The sequence below is a fragment of the Mixophyes fleayi genome, chromosome 4 (assembly GCF_038048845.1).
Source record: "Mixophyes fleayi isolate aMixFle1 chromosome 4, aMixFle1.hap1, whole genome shotgun sequence".
In the NCBI taxonomy this organism is placed as follows: domain Eukaryota; kingdom Metazoa; phylum Chordata; class Amphibia; order Anura; family Limnodynastidae; genus Mixophyes; species Mixophyes fleayi.
Window position 1 is genome coordinate 163812956 of NC_134405.1, and position 26256 is coordinate 163839211.

Genomic DNA, 26256 nt, shown 5'->3' on the forward strand with positions numbered 1-26256 from the left:
CGAACCTCAAAAATAACGAAAATCCGGATCCAAAACACAAAACACGAGACCTCAAAAGTCGCCGGTGCACATCTTTAATATATATATATATATATATATATACATACATACATACATTTGATAGTTTTACAATGAAGGCATTTGGAAAAGTGGCGGTATGGCATAACACAGTATACACCCCCACTATGAGCAGACTTCCAATCAGTAATCCCACTGAAGTACGCTGCAGCAATCCTTTATACAGTTTGCACTCAAATGGACAGCAAATGAAAGTATAATGTTAAATATCTGAATTTTTGTCAAAGTAAGAGACCTTTTACATATATCTTTGTGAATGTTATTATGCCAAATTGATGTTTATGTTTAATGGTTCTTCAAGGTATGACTACAGACTCGTGTATATATAAGAATGCCATTTGCCTATCATTTAAACATTCTGGACCTGATAATGTCAGGACGCAAGTCCATTTGTGTGATGTATCTTACATGAAATAGCTTTGCGCACGCTTAGAAATGGACCTTACGACAATGAACGGAACTGCATGCAATTCATGTCCAAATACAAATGACAGTTACTACTGCCTACATTACGAAGGGCGGAACAGGGTGGGAAGGTCGGACGGATGTAGGTAGTGTACAGGTGTGCCTATGCAGATGCTTGTATGCTTGGTTTCAGACGTATCATTTATATCAGCTACAGGACTGGTGTAAGTGCCGACTGATAGTGATGACTGACACAGTATAGTCTTTGTTTGGAAAAGTACACGTATACGTGCCACTAAATAGCAGAGGACATGTGTATGCAAGCAAGATAAACTCTAAAAATGCATTGTATGTACAGTATGCATTAAGCACATCTTGATTTATTTAGTGTAAAAAAAACATTTTAGTTTTTTGTAAAACCAACCATATTTTATTAATGATTATACTGTTTAGATTTGTTCATCTATTTAATAATATAATTTTTTTTGTATGTGATCTTATCCTTGTCCTTATATGCACATATGCTTGTGTGCATACAGCACTCTGTTCAGTCTGGTAACATACGGCAAGTACCGTTTAGGCAGAGCGTACACACATCCAAATTCAAATCGAAACGTATCTGAAGTGCACTCCAGTTCCATGCTCTTTTTTGAATCAGGCCCCCTCTGTTCATTTCTTAACAGCAAAAAGTAGTGGATGCTGTGTTTATTGAATTGTCTAAAAAAAACTGTGTACATAAAGGGCCTGAGTCATTAAGGCACGTATACTGAGCGCATTGTGCGTTTGTTCTAAGCCGCATGTAAATCGGCTCTGCATACTCCCGAAGTCAACAAGGAACGGGTCTAAAGATACCTGTGGTGCTACACAGGTGTAGGTTTACTCTGCTCTACTAGACCAGACACTGTAGGATACATACAATGCCTATGTGGAATATAAAATCTTAACTGTCAATAATATAGTAATCAATGATTATACATCAGAATTTTTAATTGTTTTCCCTTGGAAAAACGTTTATTAGGCTGTCCTTAATGTCTACTGTACATAATAGATATTTTTACAGTTGCTCCTGATTGCAGACACATTATAGCATGTATACAATAGTGACATAACTAGGGCTCAGGACTAGCCCCATAGCTAGTGCAAGAGATACAGCAGAAAAACAAGTAACTTTCAGACACCCAGAGCTTCATTGGGATGTGACTGCATGCGCTCAAGCGTAACATGCCCTTACTGTAAATTGAATATGGCCAAACGCCCGTTCCCCGCCCCCTCTCTGAAATCGTAGGCTGCAGTAAGTGTCGTTTGAGTACGAAGACAGAGCGGACGGGGCTGCGATTTCTGTCGTATGGGCCGGTTGTGGGCATGCTCAGACTGATTTTGCGTACGATCAAAATCGGCAGATACGTGCCTTAACGACTGAGGAGCAGAGTGTCCAGTATCCATGAGGATCAATGGTCCCTGAGCTTTGCTCAATTAGCATGCACATCATTATGAGATATAGGGAGCAGTTATTGATTCATACACAGAAACTGTGTAGTATAAGGGAAACGCTCTCCCTCACCAAATGCTCTCTAGGCATGGACCTACGGTGGTTTATGCTAAAAGTTTCCAGCATGTCCATATTTCCTCCTCTCTAAAAAGTCTCATCTGGGATGAGAAAGTGTGTCTAAAAGCTGTTTTATACTGGATAAAACTGTCGGTCTAAAACTAATATTAATGTGCCACAATTTCTACATGCAGTGAATGTAGCATTAACTGGGCAAGGCATAATGATAATTGCTTAATACGCAAAACAGATCTTTAATAATTCACATGGCCATGGAAGCAGCAACCACAATGTATTTGCATCCGTGCTTCACCAACCAACACCTTTTGCCAGTAACGCCCAAAAACTAATACCTTCATATACATCAGAACTGATATTATATTAACAAAAGAAATAGGTATTACAACAAAATATATTCTTATAGGTATTACAACAAAAGTTTTCTCACCAACTCCATGGCACTGACTTAACACATACTTTTATTGAAGCATCTAAATTGTGATTAACATGAGAGAATAATGACCAGGATACAAAATGAAGCACCTAACAATTAACTGAAAAAAATCTGACATTAAGTTATAACAATAGGAATTATCTAATGATATCAGGGACCATCTTTGTACAAGGGAGTGATTGAAATATGGTTGGCTATGAGATGCTATTGAATTTTCATCTTTAAGAGTTCTGGCCAAAAATATTAAAGGGTTTACACATATATATATAAACAGTTTTGGTCCTCGTTAAAATATGTTTGGTAATTACTGGTGACGGGGTTCTATTTGCCAGACAAATGTGTGCTGACTTACAATCTGGTCAAAAGGATGTTGTTACAGTAGTTATGGTGAAAAAGGCTAAATGATAAACTTAAAAAGTTAAACAAAAACGTTGGCAGCATGCTTTGCATTAGTGTATGTGCTGTATATTTACATTTCTCATTCAGTCCCATTTTTCTTGAGAACCACTGCTGTATATGTTAAAAGTTTTACAAGCCAAAATGTATTTAGAAATGAGATAAGAGAACACATAACCCCAACATCCCAGGGTGACCAGTGGCCCCTTTGTTTTTGCTATGCAGAGTAAGTAAAAATAAACAAGGACTTAAACATGCAGTTGAGTGATGCCATCTGTTGATTTTCTCTCAAGCTACAAATCAGCCATCATATCCTGTATTTTTTGTTGATTATAATTATTTACTTTTAATTATTTCCCAAAGTGAGGCAGATAAGTAGTTGTTTTGCTTTAAAGAACTGAACTAAACTAAACCCTTAGTAAATGACAGGGACCTGAAAAGTAGAATGTAGCAGTGATGAAAGGAAAGCAGTAATCTATCTTGCCCCTTTCCTTTACAGTTAATACTCCAGGGGGTATATTTACTAAAGTGTAGGTTTGAAAAACGTGGAGATGTTGCCTATAGCAACCAATCAAATTCTATTTATCATTTATTCAGTACAATGTACAAAATGACAACTAGAATCTGATTGGTTGACACTTTTTCAAACCCGCAGATTAGTAAATATACCCCCAGATTATTCTTCTTATGATGATCACACTTGCTGCTATATTTTAGGTGACATTGGGCAAAGATTGCTGTGTGTGTGATCCTGATGAAGAGTATATACCGTATTTTTCGCTCCATAAGACGCACTTTTTCCCCCCAAATAAGTGTGGGAAAAAGTGTGTGCGTCTTATGGAGCGAATACTGCATGCCAGAAAGGAAGGAAGAAAATAAAACTTACATGTCCAGCGTGGAGAAGCGGGTCCCGGCCAGGCTGCAGATCTTCCTGGTCGTCCGTCCCCCTGACTATCTGTGAGGACCTAGCTATCACATGGGACGTCCCATGTGACAGCTAGGTCCTCACAGATAGGCAGGGGGACGGACGATCAGGAGGATCTGCAGCCTGGCCGGGACCCGCTTCTCCACGCTGGACATGTACGTTTTATTTTCTTCCTTCCTTCAGGAGGATCCGCAGCGCTGAAGACACCAGAGGGAATAAGATAAGGCTATAGTGTTTGTGTGTGCGTGCTAGAGGCTATACTGTGTGTGTGCGTGCTGGAGGCTATACTGTGTGTGTGCGTGCTGGAGGCTATACTGTGTGTGTGCGTGCTGGAGGCTATTCTGTGTGTGTGCCAGTGTGCTAACATAGCATGTGTGTCTAAGAGTGGGGATCAGTGTGTTAATATAGTGTGTGTGTGTTGGTGAGTGTGAGTGAAGGGGCCAGTGTATTTTGTGTGAGTGAAGGGGCCAGTGTATGTTTTCCTTCTCTAAAACTAGGTGCGTCTCATAGTCAGGTGCGTCTTATGGAGCGAAAAATACGGTAAATAATCTATTACTTTATATCTCATTTTAAAATATATATCAGAATTCAGCCATAGTTGAAAGGTGTGTGTCTCTCTCTCCCCCACAGATCTCCCCCCTTCTCCCCCTACACACACACACACACACACACACACACAATGCATTCACACACCTTTAGACAACAGTTAGTCAAAACACGCACAATGACTTGTATATTTATATAACAGGCAATAAATGTAAATGTATTGCACCAAAATCTATACATTGTGTAAAATAATGTTACGCTGTTTACTATTTTATAATATATATATAAGTTTTACAATTAGAATGTTAATAATAATTAGGGATGTGCACCGGCGACTTTTGGTGTCTCGTGTTTTGGATTCGGATTTCCGCGATGTTTTGGGTTCGGATTTGTTTCGCAAAACACCTGCCGAAAGGTTTTGGTTCGGATTTAAGGTTTTGGATTCGGATTTTTTTTTAAAAAAGCATAAAACGTTCAAAAATCAAGTTTTTGGGCTTATTTTCACTCCTACGCTATTATTAACCTCAATAACATTCAATAACAAGCATTTCCACTAATTTACCATGTATTCTGAACACCTCACAATATAGTTATTAGTCCAAAACGTTGCAACGAGGTATCTTTCTGGACTGCGTAGTGGAGTGGTCCCCACAATATAATAAGAAAACCATCAACTGGTCTTAATCGCACCAAAAAATGTACCTGGAATGCGTAGAGGAGTGGGTCACCACAATATAATTTAAAAACCCTGAACTTGTATGTATCGCACCAATAAATGTATCTGGACTGCATAGAGGAGTGGGTCACCACAATATAATAAGAAAACCATCAACTGGTCTTAATCGCACCAAAAAATGTACCTGGCCTGCGTAGAGGAGTGGGTCACCACAATATAATTTAAAAACCCTGAACTTCTATGAATCGCACCAATAAATGTATCTGGACTGCGTAGAGGAGTGGGTCACCACAATATAATAAGAAAACCATCAACTGGTCTCTTAATCGCACCAAAAAATGTACCTGGACTGCGTAGAGGAGTGGGTCACCACAATATAATTTAAAAACCCTGAACTTGTATGAATCGCATCAATAAATGTATCTGGACTGCGTAGAGGAGTGGGTCACCACAATATAATAAGAAAACCATCAACTGGTCTTAATCGCACCAAAAAATTTACCTGGACTGCGTAGAGGAGTGGGTCACCACAATATAATTTAAAAACCCTGAACTTGTATGAATCGCACCAATAAATGTACCTGGACTGCGTAGAGGAGTGGGTCACCACAATATAATTTAAAAACCCTGAACTTGTATGATTCGCAGTCGCACCATTAAATGTATCTGGACTGCGTAGAGGAGTGGGTCATCACAATATAATTTAAAAACCCTGAACTTGTATGAATCGCACCAATAAATGTACCTGGACTGCGTAGAGGAGTGGGTCACCACAATATAATTTAAAAACCCTGAACTTGTATGATTCGCAGTCGCACCATTAAATGTATCTGGACTGTGTAGAGGAGTGGGTCACCACAATATAATTTAAAAACCCTGAACTTGTATGATTCGCACCAATAAATGTATCTGGACTGCGTAGAGGAGTGGGTCATCACAATATAATTTAAAAACCCTGAACTTGTATGATTCGCACCAATAAATGTATCTGGACTGCGTAGAGGAGTGGGTCACCACAATATAATTTAAAAACCCTGAACTTGTATGATTCACACCAATAAATGTATCTGGACTGCGTAGAGGAGTGGTCACCACAATATAATTAATAAAAAACCCTCCACGGGTCTGAATTTCCCCAAAAAAAAATTGTGGGCTGTGTAGTGGGGTGGCCCCGTTACTAAATTTGATACCTGGCCCACAATACCTCCTCCAAGTTCCAAGTGTAGTGTTTATAACATATTAACACTACACTAATTCTAGCACGTCAAACCCTCTTGTTTTAAATAATGACAGGGCATTTAAATTTTGATTAAATTTTTGTAATTTGTTGACATTTTGTTTTACTTTTTGAACATGGCAAACGACTGTTGAATGGTCACATAATGCCCAAAAAATATTTGCAAGATGGAATTGTCCTTGGGTCCTCCCACCCACCCTTATGTTGTTGAAATAGGACATGCACACTTTAACAAACCAATCATTTCAGCGACAGGGCCTACCAAACAACTGTGGCTGAAATGATTGGTTTGTTTGGGCCCCCACACCAAAATAACAATTCATCTCTCCCTGTACAAACTAAACAGGCTCTACTGAGGAAAGATGTCGTCCTCATCCTCAACCTCTGATTCCTCTCCCCCTACAGTGTGTACTTCCTCCTCCTCACACATTATCAATTCGTCCCCGCTGGACTCCACAACCACAGGTCCCTCTGTACTATCTGGAGGGCAGTGCTGTACTTCATTGAGGAATTGATTATTCATTTTTATAAACATCATTTTTTCAACGTTGTGAGGAAGCAACCTCCTTCGCCGCTCACTGACCAGGTTCCCCACTGCACTAAAAACTCTTTCCGAGTACACACTGGAGGGGGGACAACTCAGGTAAAATAGAGCCTGTTTGTACAGGGGCTTCCAAACTGCCTTTTTTTCCTGCCAGTAACAATATGGACTGTCTGACATGTCTATTTGGATGGTGTCAGCAAAATAATCCTCCACCATTTTTTCAATTGTGACAGCATCCAATGCAGCGACAGTAGACATGTCTGCAATGGTTGGCAGGTCCTTCAGTCGGGACCAGATGTTATCAGCATCCCCGCCAGCGGCTCTTTTAGGAAAACTGAGCTTTTTCCTCGCAGCCATAGATGTGGAAGAAAATGAGGGTGGAGCTGTTGGCATGTCACGGTCCTCTTCAGAGGACAATCTCCTGACCAGAAGGTCTTTGCACCGCTGTAGACTTGTGTCCGCCGGAAACAGAGACACAACATACGCTTTAAACCGAGGATCGAGCACGGTGGCCAGAATGTATTCCTCTGACTTTAAAAGAGTGACCACCCTCGGATCCTGGCAAAGCGTACGAAGGGCTTCATCCACAAGAGCTACATGCTTTGTTGGATCGCAATGCTTTACTAGCTCCTCCCTCACTTTCTCCAGCTGCTTCTGCAACAGCCTGATCAGGGGAATGACCTAACTCAAGCTGGCAGTGTCAGAACTGACTTCTCGTGTGGCAAGTTCAAAGCGGCTCTTTTAGGAAAACTGAGCTTTTTCCTCGCAGCCATAGATGTGGAAGAAAATGAGGGTGGAGCTGTTGGCATGTCACGGTCCTCTTCAGAGGACAATCTCCTGACCAGAAGGTCTTTGCACCGCTGTAGACTTGTGTCCGCCGGAAACAGAGACACAACATACGCTTTAAACCGAGGATCGAGCACGGTGGCCAGAATGTATTCCTCTGACTTTAAAAGAGTGACCACCCTCGGATCCTGGCAAAGCGTACGAAGGGCTTCATCCACAAGAGCTACATGCTTTGTTGGATCACAATGCTTTACTAGCTCCTCCCTCACTTTCTCCAGCTGCTTCTGCAACAGCCTGATCAGGGGAATGACCTAACTCAAGCTGGCAGTGTCAGAACTGACTTCTCGTGTGGCAAGTTCAAACGGCTGGAGAACCTTGCACAACACGGAAATCAGTCTCCACTGCGCTTGACTCAGGCGCATCCCCACTCCTTTGCCTATGTCGTAGGTGGCTGTGTAGGCCTGAATGGGTTTTTGCTGCTCCTCCATCCTCTGCAGCATATAGAGGGTGGAGTTCCAGCGCGTCACAACCTCTTGTTTGAGGTGATGGCAGGGCAGGTTCATGCTTTTTTGATGTGCCTCTAGTCTGCGGTAGGCACTGGCTGAATGCCGAAAGTGTCCAGCAATTTTGCGCGCCACCGCAAGCATATCCTGCACACCCCGTCACTCTTGAGGTAATGCTGCACCACCAAATTAATGGTGTGGGCAAAACATGGGACGTGCTGGAAATTGCCCATATTTAATGCCTGCACAATGTTACTGTCATTGTCTGACACCACAAATCCCCATGAGAGTCTAAGTGGGGTAAGCCACTGGGAGATAATTTCCCTCAGTTTCTCTAATATGTTGTCAGCGTTGTGCCTCTTATTAAAGCCTGTAATACACAATGTTGCCTGCCTTTGCACGAGCAGCCATTTTGTAGATGCTGCTACTGATGCAGCTGTTGCTGTTGCTGCGGAAGGCGATGCATCTACCCAGTGGGCTGTCACAGTCATATAGTCCTTCGTTTGCCCAGAACCACTTGTCCACATGTCCGTGGTTAAGTGGACAGTGGGTACAACCGCATTTTTCAGAGCACTGAGGACACTTGATCTTACTTCTCTGTACATTTTTGGTATCGCCTGCCTAGTGAAGTGGAATCTCAACGGGATTTGGTATCGGGGACACAATACCTCCATCAACCCTCTAAATCCCACTCCACTGATGGCGGACACCGGGCGCACGTCTAACACCAACATTGCAGTTACAGCCGCAGTAATACGCTTTGCTATAGGGTGACTACTATCGTATTTTGTGGTCATGGCAAACGACTGTTGGACGGTCAATTGTTTCGTGAAAGACTTAGCGGTCTTACGACTTCCCCTCTGGGAAGATGACCGACTAACAGCAGCAGCAGCAGCAGTGGCAGTAGTAGGCGTACCGCTGCAGGATTCCTCGGATGAATCCCGTATTGGATAGGACTTAGTCTGGCTGCTGACTTGGGCTGCAGGACTCAATCTGATGGAGATCGTGGAGGAAGTTGATGAGGAGGGTGTTGCTGGTGTGTATCCAACTGGACCACGGGATTTAGGTGTCCCTGTACCGATAAGCTACATAAGCTACATATGGCCATACATTGGTTGTCCGGATTTGGATAAAAATAACTCCAGACCGAAGAGGTGCATTTTTTGGTCTTCTGACCAGGCATGATGATGGGCTTTTTCATCCCATGGACATCAGCTGTTTCCCCCCCTGGTGCCTCATTTACAATAACCACATCACCATCCTCATCATCAAGTTCCTCCACAGCGCCAGCTACATCATCAATAGCCTCCTCCCAAGCCACCTCTTCCCGTACAGTGATGGGAAGGTCAGGCTTGACAACCACCAACACCCTTGGACTCGCCTTGGGGATTTGTGATAATTTCTCTTTAGAAGGCAGAGTTGTTTGCTGTTTTGTTGCTGACAGCATAACTCTCTTCAATTTTTTGTAGGGGGGGGAGGAGGAGGAGGGCTAAGATCCTTGGGTGAAGATGGACCACTAGTCATGAACACGGGCCAGGGCCTAAGCCGTTCCTTGCCACTACGTGTCGTAAATGGCATATTGCCAACTTTACGTTTCTCCTCAGATGATTTTAAGTTTCTCTTTTTGCTTTTTTTTGAGAACTTGGGCTTTTTGGATTTTACATGCCCTGTACTAGGAGATTGGGCATCGGGCTTGCCAGACGACGTTGATGGCATTTCATCGTCTATGTTATGACTAGTGGCAGCAGCTTCAGCATTAGGAGGAAGTGGGTCTGGATCTTTCCCTACTTTATCCTCCAAGTTTTTGGTCTCCATTATATGTAGCACAAGATACTGCAGAATGTGTGAACCTAGTAATATTGCAGACAGTACCAATGGACTTATACTGTTGAATGTGTGAACTTGGTAATATTGCAGTACCAATGGGCTTATACTGCAGGATTAGTTTTGCAAATTTGGTTGTAATTAATTTTTTTTAAAATAATTGTTTTGTATTTTTTTTTTTTAACTTTTTTTTCATTTTTTAAACACTTGGGAATAATGGGGAAATAACTATGCCTTTAGAAGCACAGGGCACAGGACCACTGGACTGAACAGGACACAGCACAGGACCCAGCAGCACCACTGAACTCAAAATTGACAGAGCACAGCACACAGAACCACTGGACTTTTACTGTTGAATGTGTGAACTTGGTAATATTGCAGTACCACTACCAATAGGCTTATACTGCAGGATTGGTTTTGCAAATTTTGTTGTAATTAATTTTTTTTTTAATTATTTTTTTGTATTTTTTTTTATAACTATTTTTTATTTTTTAAAACACTTGGGAATAATGGGGAAATAACTATGCCCTTAGAAGCACAGAGCACAGGACACAGCACCACTGGACTGAACAGGACACAGCACAGGACCCAGCAGCACCACTGAACTCAAAATTGACAGAGCACAGCACACAGCACCACTGGACTGATACTGCAGAACACAGCACAGCACAGCACAGCACAGAACTAAACAGCACAGCACGAGATCTACCAGGACAGAGGACCACCTAACACACCCTCCCTCTACCCTGATCAATGCCCGAGTGAAGATGGCAGCGACTAGCGGGGAATTTATAGGATCAGAGTATCGCGAGATCCGACAGCGGGATTATAACTCAGAGCCTCGATTCCAAGTTTTCATTTGGCGCCAATACCCGGATCTGTCTCGGATCCAACTCGGATCGGAAAGGTTCGGGTGGGCTCGGATTCACAAAATCCGAGTGCGCTCATTTCTAATAATAATACATTTTAAATGAAACTATATTTTGTGTGTATTTTTTCTTGAAGATATGAGCATAAGCTATTATATAAATATTGGTCCTGTGGATTTAAGGAAAAATAAGAATTATATTTCTCAGGTTAAATCACAATTACCATTGCGAGGAGTGGGTTGACGGTAATAGTCATATATAACAGTATTAAATGGTCATCCATACATTTGCCAGATTATTAAGGAGATTAACATACCAGTCTCCCTAGAAACCCTTTTACAGATCCCAAATCAAGAAAAGTTTCCAGTAATTGCCTAGTGACATTTAAGTGAAAACTTACTGATATGCTGTTGATTGCGAAATTTCACCCACTTATCCCATCGATGTATTATGGACTTCAGCTGGGTTTTTGCGTGGTGACTCTCTGCATTTTGTAGCTTGGCCAGTGTGTCCAGCTTTTTGGCTTTCCTCGCTGCACAGTACTCTATCCACGCACTGCATATGTTAGAGACAATAAATATTTCATTAGCTTTCAGTACATGAAATAAAACCCATGTAATACAATCTGAAACATGGCACACAGCTGCTGAAAACTAGAAATAGTGCGATTCATTTACAAAAGCTTCTAAAAAGCAAAAGTGGAAGTGTTACCCATAGCAACCAATCAGACTGTAGACTGGTTTTCTAGAATGTACTAGATAAATGATAGGTAGAATCTGATTGATTGCTATGGGCAACATCTCCACTTTTCTTTTTTAAAAGTTTTAGTAAATCTACCCAGAGGCTTTTCTGTATTCTGCTTTGAATTTGGGAGCATATTCATGTTACTGTTGTATGCGTAAAACCTGATGCAGAGTTCTGACCATGTTTTTGATAACTGAACCTGCTCCAGAGCCCAATTTCCACAAAATGAAGGCACGCACTGTACTTTTACTGTGAGATTTAAAATAACTGAATATTTATATACCTTGGTGCTTAGTGAAATCTTCACTCACTTTTTGAACAAGACAGAGGACTTTTGCCTTTAAAAAAAATCCAACATTTTCCCTGATTCCAAATAAAATATAAGGCATTATATTCTACTAAATATATATATATATTTATATATATATATATATACACACACACACACACATACATATTTATATATATAACTATATAAATAATAACTATATAAGAAGTCATCCAACAACTTCATGCCCTGTGCAGTAGACCTTTCTATGGTTGAGGGTTGGGCTGGTGACTCGTACATTTAATGTACCCATTGACTAGTGTCAATGGGTACATTGTCCTATGTGGTCAAGGTAAAGCTTCGCCACAAGCATTTGATAACTTGCCTGAAGAAAAGCAGATAAGAGACTGCTAATAACCATTGGTGTGGTAAAACACTAGACTAGTCTGTACACTAAGGCCTCTATGTACTTAAGTTCACAGAGTGCTCCATTTTGGAGCAGAGTGCTAATATATCTAATACTAAGGTATTACATACAATGGAGTTCTGCTATAGAGCTGACCTCTGCCAGATGGATGGCCATGCAAAATGGCTGACTAGAAGCAAATATGGAAGAAAATAGGAATATAAGTAAGAGGGTTGTTTCATTTTTGAACATTCTAAGTATACCACCTAACTGTACCTCTTTTGGGATGGACGTCCTGCCTAAGTGCAACTGAAACTTTGGTGGTGGCGTTACATACTCTATACACTTTGGGTTACTTATTCCCTTATAAATAGTGGCTATACTTCATTATTTATCTCTTAAAATACAGACAGTTTCTAACTTTGTGAGTATTATGTGTTTGGCTATATTTAGTCCATACATTGGCTATTTCAGTATGTAATGTGTTTACAAAACAAATGTATATTTTCAAAATTATGTGTATTCAATTTTTTACCGCATCTAATTTTGAATTTATTATAGCATACAATGTGATCAACTCTTTATGGCTTGGCAGTACTCCCTTTTAGTAATGGTTATTTCTAAAGATGATTGTTTGGTCCTTACACTTACAGAATCATACCTGCCTACTATTCTGACCGCACTTGCCAAGAGGCAAGTGTGTGGGGCATCAGAGCCCTGCCTCTCGCTGCACAATGTGGTGATTTGCATCATTGTGCAGCAGTTCCATGATGACGTCAATTGTGTCATCGCAGAGTGGTGGTGGGGCTTGATTATGCAAATCATAAGAAAGAGAAGTGTTATGAACGTGTGACCTACTCTTCAGGGACTACATAAGGACTACTCAAAATTTCTGAGGCTTCTGGAGATTGCAGGAGACTAGACAAGTTTTATAGCATTCTACCTGTATATTATGATGTGTGAGAGATTTGTATTAAGAGCTAATCACAAGTTTATCCATACAGATTTATACATCAGAAAAAGAGAGACAAATAGTAAGAGTGTGTTTTTACATAGGAGAACAGATGCAGGATCAATTTAGAACTCAAGCAACAACATAGGATGTATGTAAATTATACTTAGTTGCCAAATAATTGCATAGATGTAACCATTTGGGACATAAAGGCATCTTCTCCATTGTTTACTAACCAGTGGTTTATGATCATTTTTATCTAAGAGTGTCCCAAGGTATTGTGCAAGTACCACTGCTCAGTCTATTTCACCACTTGGTGGTCAATTGTCAGAATCAAATTTCCCCAATGCAGAAGCCACATAGGCAGAGCTTTTCCACATAGACCTCAGTGAATTTTGGTCTACAGAAAAATGGTTGCTGTTTTTATAACAGCAATAGAGAGAAACTGTAAAATTAAAGTTAATTCATCTGGAATTAATTTATTAGCAAAACTTTATTTAGGAACTTCCCCTCAACAGAATGAACAAACCAGGAGTTCTAGTATATACTTCATTACTCACCACCATTCTCAGCATCTGTCTCAGGACACAGGAAGGTACTTTATTGCTTACTTGCCTACTCTACCGGACTATCCAGGAGGCTCACGAATCTAGAAAGACTACACAACCTCCTGGATCTCAGCAGAGGCGGGGCTTAATGACGCGATTCGCATAATCAGAACCTCCTCCCTCTCGCTATGTGATGCCGGCATTACATTGCGGGGGGCGGGCCATGGTGGCGCTATAGGAACACATAAGGCATATCTAATAACATAAAGTAAATACCACATTTTTGATGTTACCAACACCAGCCACTCAAATATTGATTTTGATCTATAATGAAATCAGATGTCTGGTTGGCTGTTATGGGCTATAGCACCTGTAGCTATATTTACCATTATATTAACCTGTTCACCGCTGAGGCTTTTCTCACCCTTTTGCTCAGACTATTTTGGAACTTTTTGGGCTGGTCACATTCCAACATCAATATCTAAACTGCTGGGGGATGGGTAATTATGTTTTTCATTCATTTGAACTCCTTCAGTGCTAAGGAGGAGTGGCACATTAGACGTACATGTGCAGTCCCATTCGTCCTTAGCACTGAAGTAGTTAAATATATTTGTGCACAGTGATAATGGCTACAGAGTTTACAATAAGACTGATACAAAATAATTGTATTCAAATAGAACAATAAATAGAAACTGCTGGGTTTAAATAAAAAAAAAAAAAAAGATTGGCACTAAAGAATACATTTAGAAGAGCACAAAATCCAAAATATTCCCATCAAACTACATCAGTAAAACTTTCACAAGCTTACAAAGGCTGGATAAATCTGCCACAATATCAGATGACCTTATTTCTAAAATTATATTAATAGGGTCACTTTGCTTAACATTTAACATCTTGATCCACTTTGTCAGGTGGTAAAATACTCACTCAAAGTACATTCTCTGCAACTTGTTGATGTAAAATGAATATGCCTTTTTAAATAGCTCTGGCGACACCTTAATGGAAAAAAGAGATCCATCAAAGGAATGTTAAGTAATCGGAAAATCCTCTGGGTTACATCCAGAATATGCACAGTAATCACATAATAAACTTTTTGATAGGCAAGTCACAGCTTCACTACCCCTACCCTTAAGTCCCCAAACATGAAGGGCCTGATTTATTAGCAAACGCAAAATGAATGTAATGTGCATTTTTTAAAAAAACGCACATATATTGGCAAGGAATATATCTGAAGATACGTCTGTTGATAAATATGGGTCTAGGTCCGCTCCGCTCTAACAGACAATACACTGCAGGATACATCCAATACCTATGTGAAATAAAAGTCTCAAAAAAAATGCACAGAAAAAAAGCTATTCAATTAGTGTCACCTGTTAATAATATAGTCATTAACAGGTGACATTAAGGGGCATATTCAATTACGATCCGATCCGCGGTAACGTTAATACGGTACCGCATTAACGCGGATTTTCGTACGCAGCCCTATGGGCTGCGAACGAAAATCCACATTAATGCGGTACCGCGGATTAGGTTCGCGGCCGTTCCGGCGCGATCCCGCGGATCGGAATCGTAATTGAATATGCCCCTAAAAATTTAAAAAAAGTTTTTGTTTTAATTTTTCCCACCATAAAATACACTTATTAGTGTATTATGTTATGAATGTCTACTGTACATAAAATGCATTTTTACAGTTGCTCCTGATTGCAAACACATATTCTAGCATATATACACTACTGTCATAAATAGTAATCAGCACTTACAAAAACTCTGCTTTGTTTTACCTTTTTTTTGCAGCTGCTAGTTTTGCGCAAGAGCCAAACACGAGCTTATGCAACCATGCTGTAGGCTGCTTGGTGATGATGTCACAGCCATTACATGCACGGATGTAATGGCTGATGGGAGTTGTAGTTTTTTTGCCACAATCATTGCACACAAGCTGCCATTCCACCACTAGGATTGCATTTGAAAAAATAAAAAACAAACTGCTACTAGGACCAACTGAAGTATCTTCAAAAGGTGGTCAAAATAATAAAAAGAAAACAGACATACGACTTGGGAAAATAATACCATTATTACATTTATTATTTAAAGACGGGTTGATGCTTTAACATCTTTGACAGTGAACAGGTGAGTTAATCTAAATGAGATTACAGAGAATACATAAATCTGAGGCATACATGGAAGAGAAATATTGAAGTAAGGCAACCTTTTCAGATATTAAATATTGTATTTCCGGAGAGAACAGAGTTCTTCTACAAATGTAATTAAAGGACAATTAATCTTAAAAGTGATTTTTTATATCTCAAACATTGAATTAAAGTGCAAATTTCAGACTCTCCATGAATAAATGGAAATTCCCATTCTCTTCATCAAAACATTATATTTTACATAAGGTCATTGATTGTACTACTTTTAAGATTGATTAAAACATTGAAATAAAGCAAACAGAGAGAATGCTTAGTTATTTGGTTTTCATTTGTGACCTCTCAGTTCATGTGTTTGTATTTGGCAATCTATAAAGAACATTTCTGTTACCCATTCGATCAGATCTTAAGACTTATTTGCACCAGCCTTTTTTTCATTTCTCATATGAAAATGACGTAAACTAGAGAAGTTTTGCCTATCATAGATATGTCAGTTCTACGTAAGAGAATTAGGCCCTTAACACTCTGACATATTTATAATTGCTATTTAGTCTAGTCATACACAACCTTTGATATTTATTATTATAGAACAGATGTTTCATTTCCCTTTAAAATCCCAGTAGGTATGTTTACATAACTACAAATTCCAGGTTCATGCCTGGCCTTCGGGTTGTATGAGGTAGACACCATCTAGACTGAATGTCTCTTCAAATGTTAACAAGTTGTTTGGCTATGAGGACACAATCTTGTGCCCATGGAACGGAGAGACAATGAATAGATGTAATATTGTGCCCATGGAACGGAGAGACAATGAATAGTTCACCATCTGAGACAAAGCCTTCACTATACATGAATAAGCCCCCTTACACAAGACAAGATGGCGGGCCCTTTCATTTTTTTCAATTTATTTGCCCTGCAAGAATTAGCATTTACAGCATCTCATTTAATTATCTGGATTGGACTGGAGTAAACACATATATTACAAGCTATTTACATAGGTCAGATGTGGAAATGTAATGACATATATGAAAACTTAGTCAACTGACCAATATGCACTGGTTAACTGACCAACTGAGACAGTGTATGATCCAGGTAAGTGCCATCTGAGCACAAAGTGAAAGCAAAGAAACAACATAACTACCGAATCACCAGTGATACCAACAATAATTGGCATAACTTACAAACACATATTAGAGCTTACACACACAGATGTTGGAAACAAAGCCTGTTAAAAGTGAAGATAAAACCTTGTACCTTGTCTTTGCTGTTAACAGAGTGTTCCAAGTGTCTTATCATAGCCTCCCTGCAGCATATTTAATGTCAAACTACAGCTCTCAAAGACTGTTATATAGACCGCAGTCTATCTACATCCTTTAGTATTATATCAGTGTCTATAAAAATCTGTTCTGCCGGGAGTGGAACTGAACACAGGAACTTATAGTACAGTTTTGCTTCTCACATAAAAGCCTATGTTTCTCTATTTGATTGCAGACTCCAGACTGTAAGCTCTCACAAGGTTCTCTCTACCCTCTATCTTACGTCTGTACCTCCTTCGTCAACCTTGTATGTACTTTAATTTTTTATTTAATTTAAATTTTTTTATTGAAGAAGTTCAACGCATACAAAAGGGGTACATAGGAAGTAGACACTTGTTAAATAAAAGTCATCTATGAATTACAAAGAAAAAAGAAAAGTAATTTGACATGGAAATGTTGAATGTATATAACAATTTCTAGTACTCTCATTATTGTGAAATATAATTTATATCAGTTGTGCCTAAAATATGTATGTATCAAATTATTCCAAACATCTAAGATTACAATTTACATCAAAAACAATAAAGCAGTTCCTATGAGCTTGCATATTATTTCTAGAATGGGGAGACCAGGAGGAAAAGGCAAGATCAATTTATAGAGAAATCAGAGGGTCCTGCAAAAATAGTCCGGTTTCATACAAAATGGTTTGTTTGAAGCACCCCTTAAATTTGTGCCCTTAAGGAAGATGACAGCGTGTTAATGGATCGTTACAAATAAATTAAATTTTGTATGCTCTTTTCATGAATGATTTGTATTTTTTATGATTTGCCATTCTGTTTGTCAGGCACTATATGTATGTATATATATATATATATATATATATATATATATATATATATATATATATATATATATATATATATATGAGGTGCCTTCCAAATAAGTGATGATAATGATGTAAATATAAATTACCAACTGATCTTCATCCTGACCAAAAAGATATTCTAGATAGCTTCCAGTCATCGCCTTTACTCTTGGCTTTCTTGTGTCATCTATGTACACATCCCTGTTGGAAAGAGAGAGATGATTGAGTAAGACATTCTGAGGGATGTACAGTCAATGTATACCTCATAGTTACTTTTATGCACTGAGGGCATCCCCAGAAATTTACTCAAACATTTAATCCCCTAATTCTCTCGAGTGTAGAGGTATCAAATATATTTACTGTGTTCTTTGTCTCATGTAATTTCTTTTTTTTTACTAGGGGAGACCTTGTATAGTCAATGGACTAGAAAGGGCTGCCTCTGTTTGTAGCAATACCAGTTCCAGTGCAATCTGTATATAATAGCGAATAATACAGCAGTTACTCTAGAGATACGTTTGAATGGATTTATGAGTAATGGGGCCACAGCCTGCGAGACAGACGCAGCTAAGGCCAAACCGCCTTGCGGCGGTCCCTGGTGAATACCGTCTTCTCGTTAGACTCTGCGCCCTACTTGAGTAGCACTAATCTGGGCAAACCATAGGATTCAAATTCTGAAACCGTGACAGTAAGAACAGGCCATACACAAAAGATAAAATGTCAGATCTGAATGTGGAACCTTCTGCTAAAGATATGCTTCAGCATTTGCTCAATCAGTGGATCAACAGGACGCAATCCAGTGACAACTCCTACAGGGCTTTCAGAGTCTTGCGGCCCGCATTGACTCCTTGCAAGCGCCACCGTCTCCTCGTTAGACTTCACGCCCTACTTGAGTAGCACTAATCTGGGCAAACCTTAGGATTCAAATTCTGAAACCGTGACAGTAGATTCATAGTACAGGTTATTTTGTGGAGATCAGACCAGTTGTTTTGAGAGGCAGAAGAATAAATTCAAATAAATGTCTCCAGTTCTTGATTTACCCTCTCTGTTTGCCCATTAGATTATGGGTGATAGGCCGATGAGAAGCTGAGTTGGATAATGAGAAGTTTGCACTTCTCAATATCCAGAATCTGGACGTAAATGTAATGACATATATGAAATACTTAGTCAACTGACCAATATGCACTGGTTAACTGACCAGTGCTCGGTTTAAAACAATCTCCACGGGAAACCCGTGTAGCTGAAAAATCTCCTTCACGAACAATTGGGCCAGCTGAGCGGCCGAGGATAGGCCCCAAAGGGGTGCAAAGTGAGCCATTTTTGAAAAACGGTCAACAATCACTCAAACTGTGTTAAAACCTTTACTTGAAGGAAGATCCGTGATAAAATACATGGATATGAATAACCATGGTTTGGTTGGAAGTGACAATGGAACTATTGGACCGGCTGGCTTGACTCGAGGTGTCTTGTGTTGAGCACAGAGATTACACGTTGACACAAACTGTTTGGTATTGGTGCGAAGAGTGGGCCACCAATAACTTCTGGAGATTAGCTCAGTGGTTCTCCAGATTCCAGCATGACCAGAAAAAAACGTTAGGCGTGGTACCATTGAAGAAACTTCCTCGAGAGAGCTTGAGGCACAAAGGATGTCCCAGGCGGTGGCATGGGAGAAGAGGATACAGATGTGGCCATCAGACAGTTGGGATCCAAGCTAGAACGAGACAGGGGCTCGGCTGTGTCTAGTTCATGGGGGGAATCCCGAGAGAGGGCGTCAGCCTTCTTATTTTGAGAACCTGGCTTGAAAGTGATGTGCAGGTTGAAGAAGGAGAAAAAGAGGGACCAGCGTGCCTGGCGAGGATTTAAGCACTGGGCTGTTTGGAGGTGAAGTATATTCCCGTGATCGGTGGTAATGCTAACAGGAAACTGTGATACTTCCATTAAGTATCTCCATTCTGACAGAGCTAATTTCATGGCCAATGGGACTTGTAGTTCCACAAAACAAAAGGGCGTCAGTTTACTTTTTTACATTAACTATCGCCGTTATTACCTTACACCCACCGTCCAGGGGTGTAGAAAGTGCCCTAGTGCTTTCAGCACTGGGCTGGTTATTCCTAGAGAGGGGGCCTGCTCATTTTTTTCAGCTGACCCCACACCCTAGGGAATCCTGCCCAGCGCTGAACAGCCTGGTGTTTGTTTGTCATTATGGCAGGGGGACCCCTTCCGCGTGTCCCCCTGCTATAGTGCCACCCACCCCAGCTGGTTTGCCTAGTGTTGGTTATGTGAAAATCGGAGTGACCCTACGCAAATATTTTCCCTGATTTTCACGTAACCAGCAGTAGGCTGGCAGCACTAGGGTTAATAGTGCTCGGACGGGGGGACCCCACACTTTTTTTATTTTAAACTTTTATCTATTTTTATTCTATTTTGACAGCTGCCGGGACCTCCGGCTGTATAGTCTGAAAGTGTAACAGTGTTATGTTTACTAATCACGGTGCTAGCAAGCAGTGTGTTGTATCTGGTGATTTTTAAAGCAAATTCCAGAGATTTTGCTTAATCGCAGCTTCATACGTTTAAGACTTGTATAGCTAGAGTGGCAAACAGTCGGGATTTGACCTCTATCGATTTTGAAAATAGCTATTTTGGCAGAAACACATCTCTGGCGATTTTACATGAAATCTCAGCTTCATACATCAGCGAGTTTCAAGTCTCCCGAGAAAATCGCTGGATTTGCAAAATCGCACCATGATACATTTACACCCAGGTTGGTAGAAGGCGCTGGGTTATAATGGTTCCAAAGGTGGTTTCTCTGTTTACCGATGGCACCAATGAGGGAATTCACTTGCCTGTGGCTTGAATCCGCGTTCCCATGGCTGGGGCATGGTGACGGTTCTCCCCACACCAGAACAGTGGTGGTATGCAAGCAAACTTTGGCCGTGCTAGGCCTGGACAGTTCTCATTTCGGCACCCATTCCTTTCGAATCGGGACCGCCACATCTGCAGTGGTTGCTGGCTCGTCTGGGCCCACTATTTAAGGAGCTTAGCAGGTGGAAATCTAATGTGTATAAGAGTTATGTACAGCCTTCTCTTCTTACTTGTCTTTTCTTCTCGTTTACTCTCTCTGCTGTGGTGACACAGGATTCTCTGCTGCTTATTGCCTATGGAGGTAGGGTGCGAAGGGATTTTTCCATTTTTTTCCTCTAAAAAGTGGGCCTGATTGGCACTTGGCGCCACAAGGTTTTATGGTTTTACTTTCGCTTGTGTTTCTGCTGTCCTCTTTGTTTTCCTCTTTAGTTTTTGTAAGCATGTGCACCTCTGGTATGATGTGCTGCTGTTGATGTGGAGTATGTGTGGTCTCCACGAGTCTCAATGCTCTTCTTTTCATTTTCAGTTCCAATTTCTAGGAAGGTTTGAATGCCGTTGCTTGTGTATGCTAATGTTTTGTGGTGCTTTCCTGCCATTACAGACCACTGGACCCCGCGGTATATTTGGGTGCTAGGACATGCATATGTACATTGGGCTACGTTGCATACGGCAGCAAGGGACACAACTTAATTTCCGGGGTCGGTAGTGGGTAATTGGATAGGTCAATGGGGTTTACAATGGACCAGGTTTAGAAAGCTGAGGTAGCTAAACGTGGGGTGCCCCATATCTTGGTAATTCAACTAGGGGGGAATGATTTGGGCCTGGGTAAATCTGTTGAACTTATTTTCTTGATTCAGTACGAACTAGCTTGGGTTCACGCATTCTGGCCTGCCCCTTTTTATATGCTGGTCCAATATAGTGCCAGGAAGGATCTGGCGCTCCTTCCATGAAGGACGGGTGGCGGACGAGATCAGGAAGAAAGATAATGCTGTGGTAGTCCGGTTCACTTGCTCTCTAAGTGACTTGCGGATTGAGCACCCGTTCATTAGATTTCAGAACCTCCTCTATAGGCAGGATGGTGTTCATATGAGCGATGTGGGCATGGTTTTATTTATAGGAGTTTAGCATCAATAGGGTAGGTTGGTGGTGGGCCTCGGGTCCTAGTAATCTGGGCATGGCCGAAAAACGCAGTGCAATCGACGGCCAGTGGATTGGGTGCACAATATGGTAGCGGACACCCTTAACCCACCTCTCTTCGATGAAGACGGCTATAGTCTCGGTCCAAGTACCGCCTGGGCGGGTCGGCTTGTGGTTGCATTCCGTTAGCCCAGAAGGGTTGCGGGTTCTGTAGTGCCCGGGGCGAATGCCCCATACAAGGTAGATGTGTGCGCCCAGGGTGTGTGTTGGTTGTCCCCCCATCTGCGGGTGTCCCATGGTTAATGTTGGGGCATCCTGGCTTGCCTGGCGGATGTCAAACTGACTGCTCTTTTTCTCCACCACCATACCTTCAAAATAAACTGCTTTAATTTTTCCACACTAAGGTGTTGTGTCATTTATTCAAGAATGGTTAAAATAAGGTTAAGAAGTTAAAGGAAGTAAAGATATCAGCCGTTAATCATTTTATGAGAACTGAGGGCTCGATGAAGCTTAAAATCTAAGGCTGGATCATTAAACTGTAGTTAGTACTCTGAGGTTAATAGTTTAACTAAAGGGTATACACCCATCTGATGTCATAGGGGAGGGCCAGACATAGCCCCTAAGGTAGATGGGCAGAGAGTTAAGTAGCCTATTGACTTCTAGACGTTGCCCACCCATACTCCCTGGTTGGATGACATTAGGGCCTTCTGGGAATGCAAGATGTTCTATAGTGATGAATCCGGTCCTGGTACGTCTGGTGTTGTTGGTGGTTATCAAAGATGATGAGGTTGCCGGAGAACGCAGTGCAGTCGACGGCCAGTGGTTAGGGCGCACATTATGGTAGCGGGCCATTAAGCATTTTAAAGCTATTCTAATATTCTTATCATTCATATTAGAAAGCAAATTATCCTATACATCATTTATAAATGATAAATTCAACATTTATATTCAACTGAACTAAACACAGCTACTTCATTTTGATAACTTAGTAACAATACTAGAATGGATGTTATTCAAAAATAGGAGTACAATTTAGAACATGTGGACATATACAGTACCATAAAATAGAACGATCACCCTTCTCTAACAATTCCTTGATCTTCTGTTCCAAAAACTGCAGTGGATTTTCTGGGCACGTGGCACAGAGTCCACAGAGTAAAGCCTGGAAAAAAGACACAACTTTTAACCACAAAAGATTATTTCACTCAATAATAATTGTTAAAATGTATGCAAGAGTCTCTGCAGACCCCCCAATCAATATATCTATATCTAATGACAGTTAAGTCCTGTGGAAAGGGGGATTTTTGGAATGGAATGACATGTAATGGTGATTGCACATTGGAATGTTAAAAAAAAAAAAAAAAAAAAAAAAAAATTGTGAATACATACTTGTACTTTATAATGCATTTAATTGTACTTGACATATTTTTCTTTTTACCTCAATAAAAAAATTTTGAAAAAAAAAAAAAAATGTATGCAAGATGCAACAATATGATTAAAAAAATAATTACTGTTGAAAAATGTTATGTAGACTGCCAGATGTAACAAATGAAAGCAGCTATCCACACTACAAAAGGCAGATTCAATTCAGTGTGAGGTGTCGGGATCTGTCTCCGTAACAGTCTGCAGAGAAAAAATGAGCAGAGATTCCTTACTGTCTGGCCAGCACTGTGTGTCGCAGGACACTTGGGTGATACGCAGCGGCACCTCGCAGCCAATTAAATCTGCTCCTTAGTCTCCCTAAAGTTAGCTCAACAACCATTTCACAACCATTTACTGTGCCCATCATTAAGGGACAGTGATCCCACAATTAATATAAGAAGATTCAAGCCATTGTTTCCCTATGCAGAGTGTCAGGAGTGGCATTTTGCATTTATTTATTTTTTTCTATATACATAATTATTTATTCACTCAACTTGGAGCTGAATTATTTCCTCCGGGTGCTCCAGTTTCCTCCCACACTCCAAAAACATACTGGTAGGTTAATTGCCTGCTATTAAATTGACCTTAGTCTCTCTCGGTCTGTGTGTATGTTAGGGAATTTAGACTATAAGCATCAATGGGGGAGGGACTGATGTGAGTTTTCTGTACAGCGCTGCAGAATTAGTGGGTAGCGCTATATATATAGCTAATGGTGTTGATGATAGGGTGCAGTAGTGGTTAGAACCAATGTAAAGAGAAGTATTGGAAGGAAAAGAAAAAGAGGCCTAGTAAAAATGTAAATCCATGCCAGAACATTACGGAGAATACAACAGTGTTCCCTCTTTAAATTTTTTCTTAACTCTTTATTCTTTTTTTCTTAAGTGGTAACTTCACATATAGGGCCTGATTTTGAGTTAGGAGCAAAGCAAAGCAAAGAAGTAACTTTGCACCTTGGTAAAACCATGTGTTATTAGAGGGGGAGATCATTTAAAATGCAGAGACAGATTTATAGTTAGGATACGGCATGTTATAGATAAACTTTAATTTCAGTGTAAACATAAAGCTATCAAGTATTTGTGTGCTACATGAAAAAAAAAGCCAGTATGTCAATTTGTACCCCTTGCATTGTAGCATGGTTTGTCCAGGTGCAAAGTTGCCCCTTTTCTTTGCTTTGCTCCTAACTCATAATTAGGCCCATAATGTAATTTTTATCCAATATTGCCTCTCACCACAGACAGAGAATCTGTAGTTTGAGAACTCAACAGCTCCTGAACTGCAAAATGTCTTGTCCCGGCATAGTCAGGAGCAATTCAAATCCAAAAGCATTCAGAATATTTTTTTCTTTTCGTTCTTCTACTAATTTAATTGCATCATGAAAACAAATCGTATACAGGAAAAACACAAATCTATAATCTATATAGTGACTGCCTAGCATGTTCAGTAGTCCAAATTTGTTCCTTTTGCTAGTTAGTAAGTCTCCATGACCTCTTTTGTAAGATATCTCTCTGGTGAAATGAATACACAATAACCACATAAACTTGCACTAATGTATGTGAGGATCCTTGTAATACCGGCTAATAATGGCAGTGCACAGACAAATATTGACAACTATTAATCAGCACTTCTACAAATTAATCAGGACTAAGAAACCCCACCTGTATGCAGCCTTTATAAGGCCCTCACTCCTACCAACAGGGCCGGATTTACCGCTAGGCAACCTAGGCACCTGCCTAGGGCCAAGCGGCTCTCGGGGGGCACAGCTGGTGGGGACAGGAGCAATTTTAAAAAATAAAATAAAAAATGAATTTCGGCCCCTCCCCCGACTCGCGGCACCCCCCCCCCCACGACTCGTGCGGGGGTGCCGCGAGTCGGGGGAGGGGGGGGTGTCGGGTGCCGCGAATCGGGTCCCGGCAGCCTCTTCTCCTCTCAGTGATAGAGAGAGGAGGAGAGGCTGCCGGGACCCGACGAGCGATCACATGACTCAATAGAAAGGTAAGTAAAACAACGGAGGGACAGAGGTGGTGATGGTGAAGGGGCACAGAAGTGGTGATGGTGATGGGCACAGAGGTGATGATGGGCACAGAAGTGGTGATGGTGATTGGCACAGAGGTGGTGATGGTGAAGGGCACAGAGGTGGTGATGGTGAAGGGGCACAGAATTGGTGATAGTGATTGGCGCAGAGGTGGTGATGGTGATTGGCACAGAGGTGGTGATGGTGATTGGCACAGAAGTGGTGATGGTGATTGGCACAGAAGTGGTGATGGTGAAGGGCACAGAGGTGGTGATGGTGAAGGGGCACAGAATTGGTGATAGTAATTGGCACAGAGGTGGTGATGGTGATGGGCACAGAGGTGATGGTGAAAGGGCACATATGATATTGTGAAGGGGCAAAAGTGACAATGAAGGGACACAGTGTGATGATAGAGGGACAAAAGTGACAAGAGCACATACTTGGATTTATGCGTATTATTTTTGCAAACAACTTAAATAAGTATTTCTGCCCTGACTTCAATATTTATTAAGTTGTTTTGACCCAACTACTTAAAAAACGGGACTGCTTGGTAATTATTTAGGGGTGCCTTTTTCTGCAGCAGGGTGGCCTTGCTCTTTTCACATGTTAGGTACGCCCCCAAAGATGCAAGCCACGCCCTCACCTCCTTTGGCTGCGCGACGGCACATGCTTTCATATCTACTTAACTATAGGGGTATATGGTAGGCATGCGGCGGCACATGCTTTCACTTCTACGTAACTATAGGGGTATATGATAGGCTGCAAAAATATAGTGCTATGGATTGTTTCAGGGAGGGGGCCCAAAAACAGTATCCTGCCTAGGGCACTATGAGGTCTAAATCCGGCTCTGCCTAC

At 40.9% G+C, this 26256-nt stretch overlaps 1 protein-coding gene across 2 annotated transcripts in view; it reads right to left on the reverse strand.

Moving 5' to 3' along the window:
• LOC142152283 (F-box and leucine-rich repeat protein 13-like) overlaps nucleotides 1–26256 on the reverse strand; it is an 83680-nt gene that overhangs the window by 48694 nt on the left and 8730 nt on the right. For both annotated transcript variants that reach the window (XM_075208755.1, XM_075208754.1), the window contains exons 2-5: nucleotides 23027–23130; nucleotides 18080–18173; nucleotides 14635–14702; nucleotides 11190–11344 (exon numbers count right to left, since the gene is read on the reverse strand). In XM_075208755.1, coding sequence (XP_075064856.1) covers nucleotides 11190–11344; nucleotides 14635–14702; nucleotides 18080–18173; nucleotides 23027–23130 — 421 coding nt within the window. The remainder of the gene's footprint in view (nucleotides 1–11189; nucleotides 11345–14634; nucleotides 14703–18079; nucleotides 18174–23026; nucleotides 23131–26256) is intronic.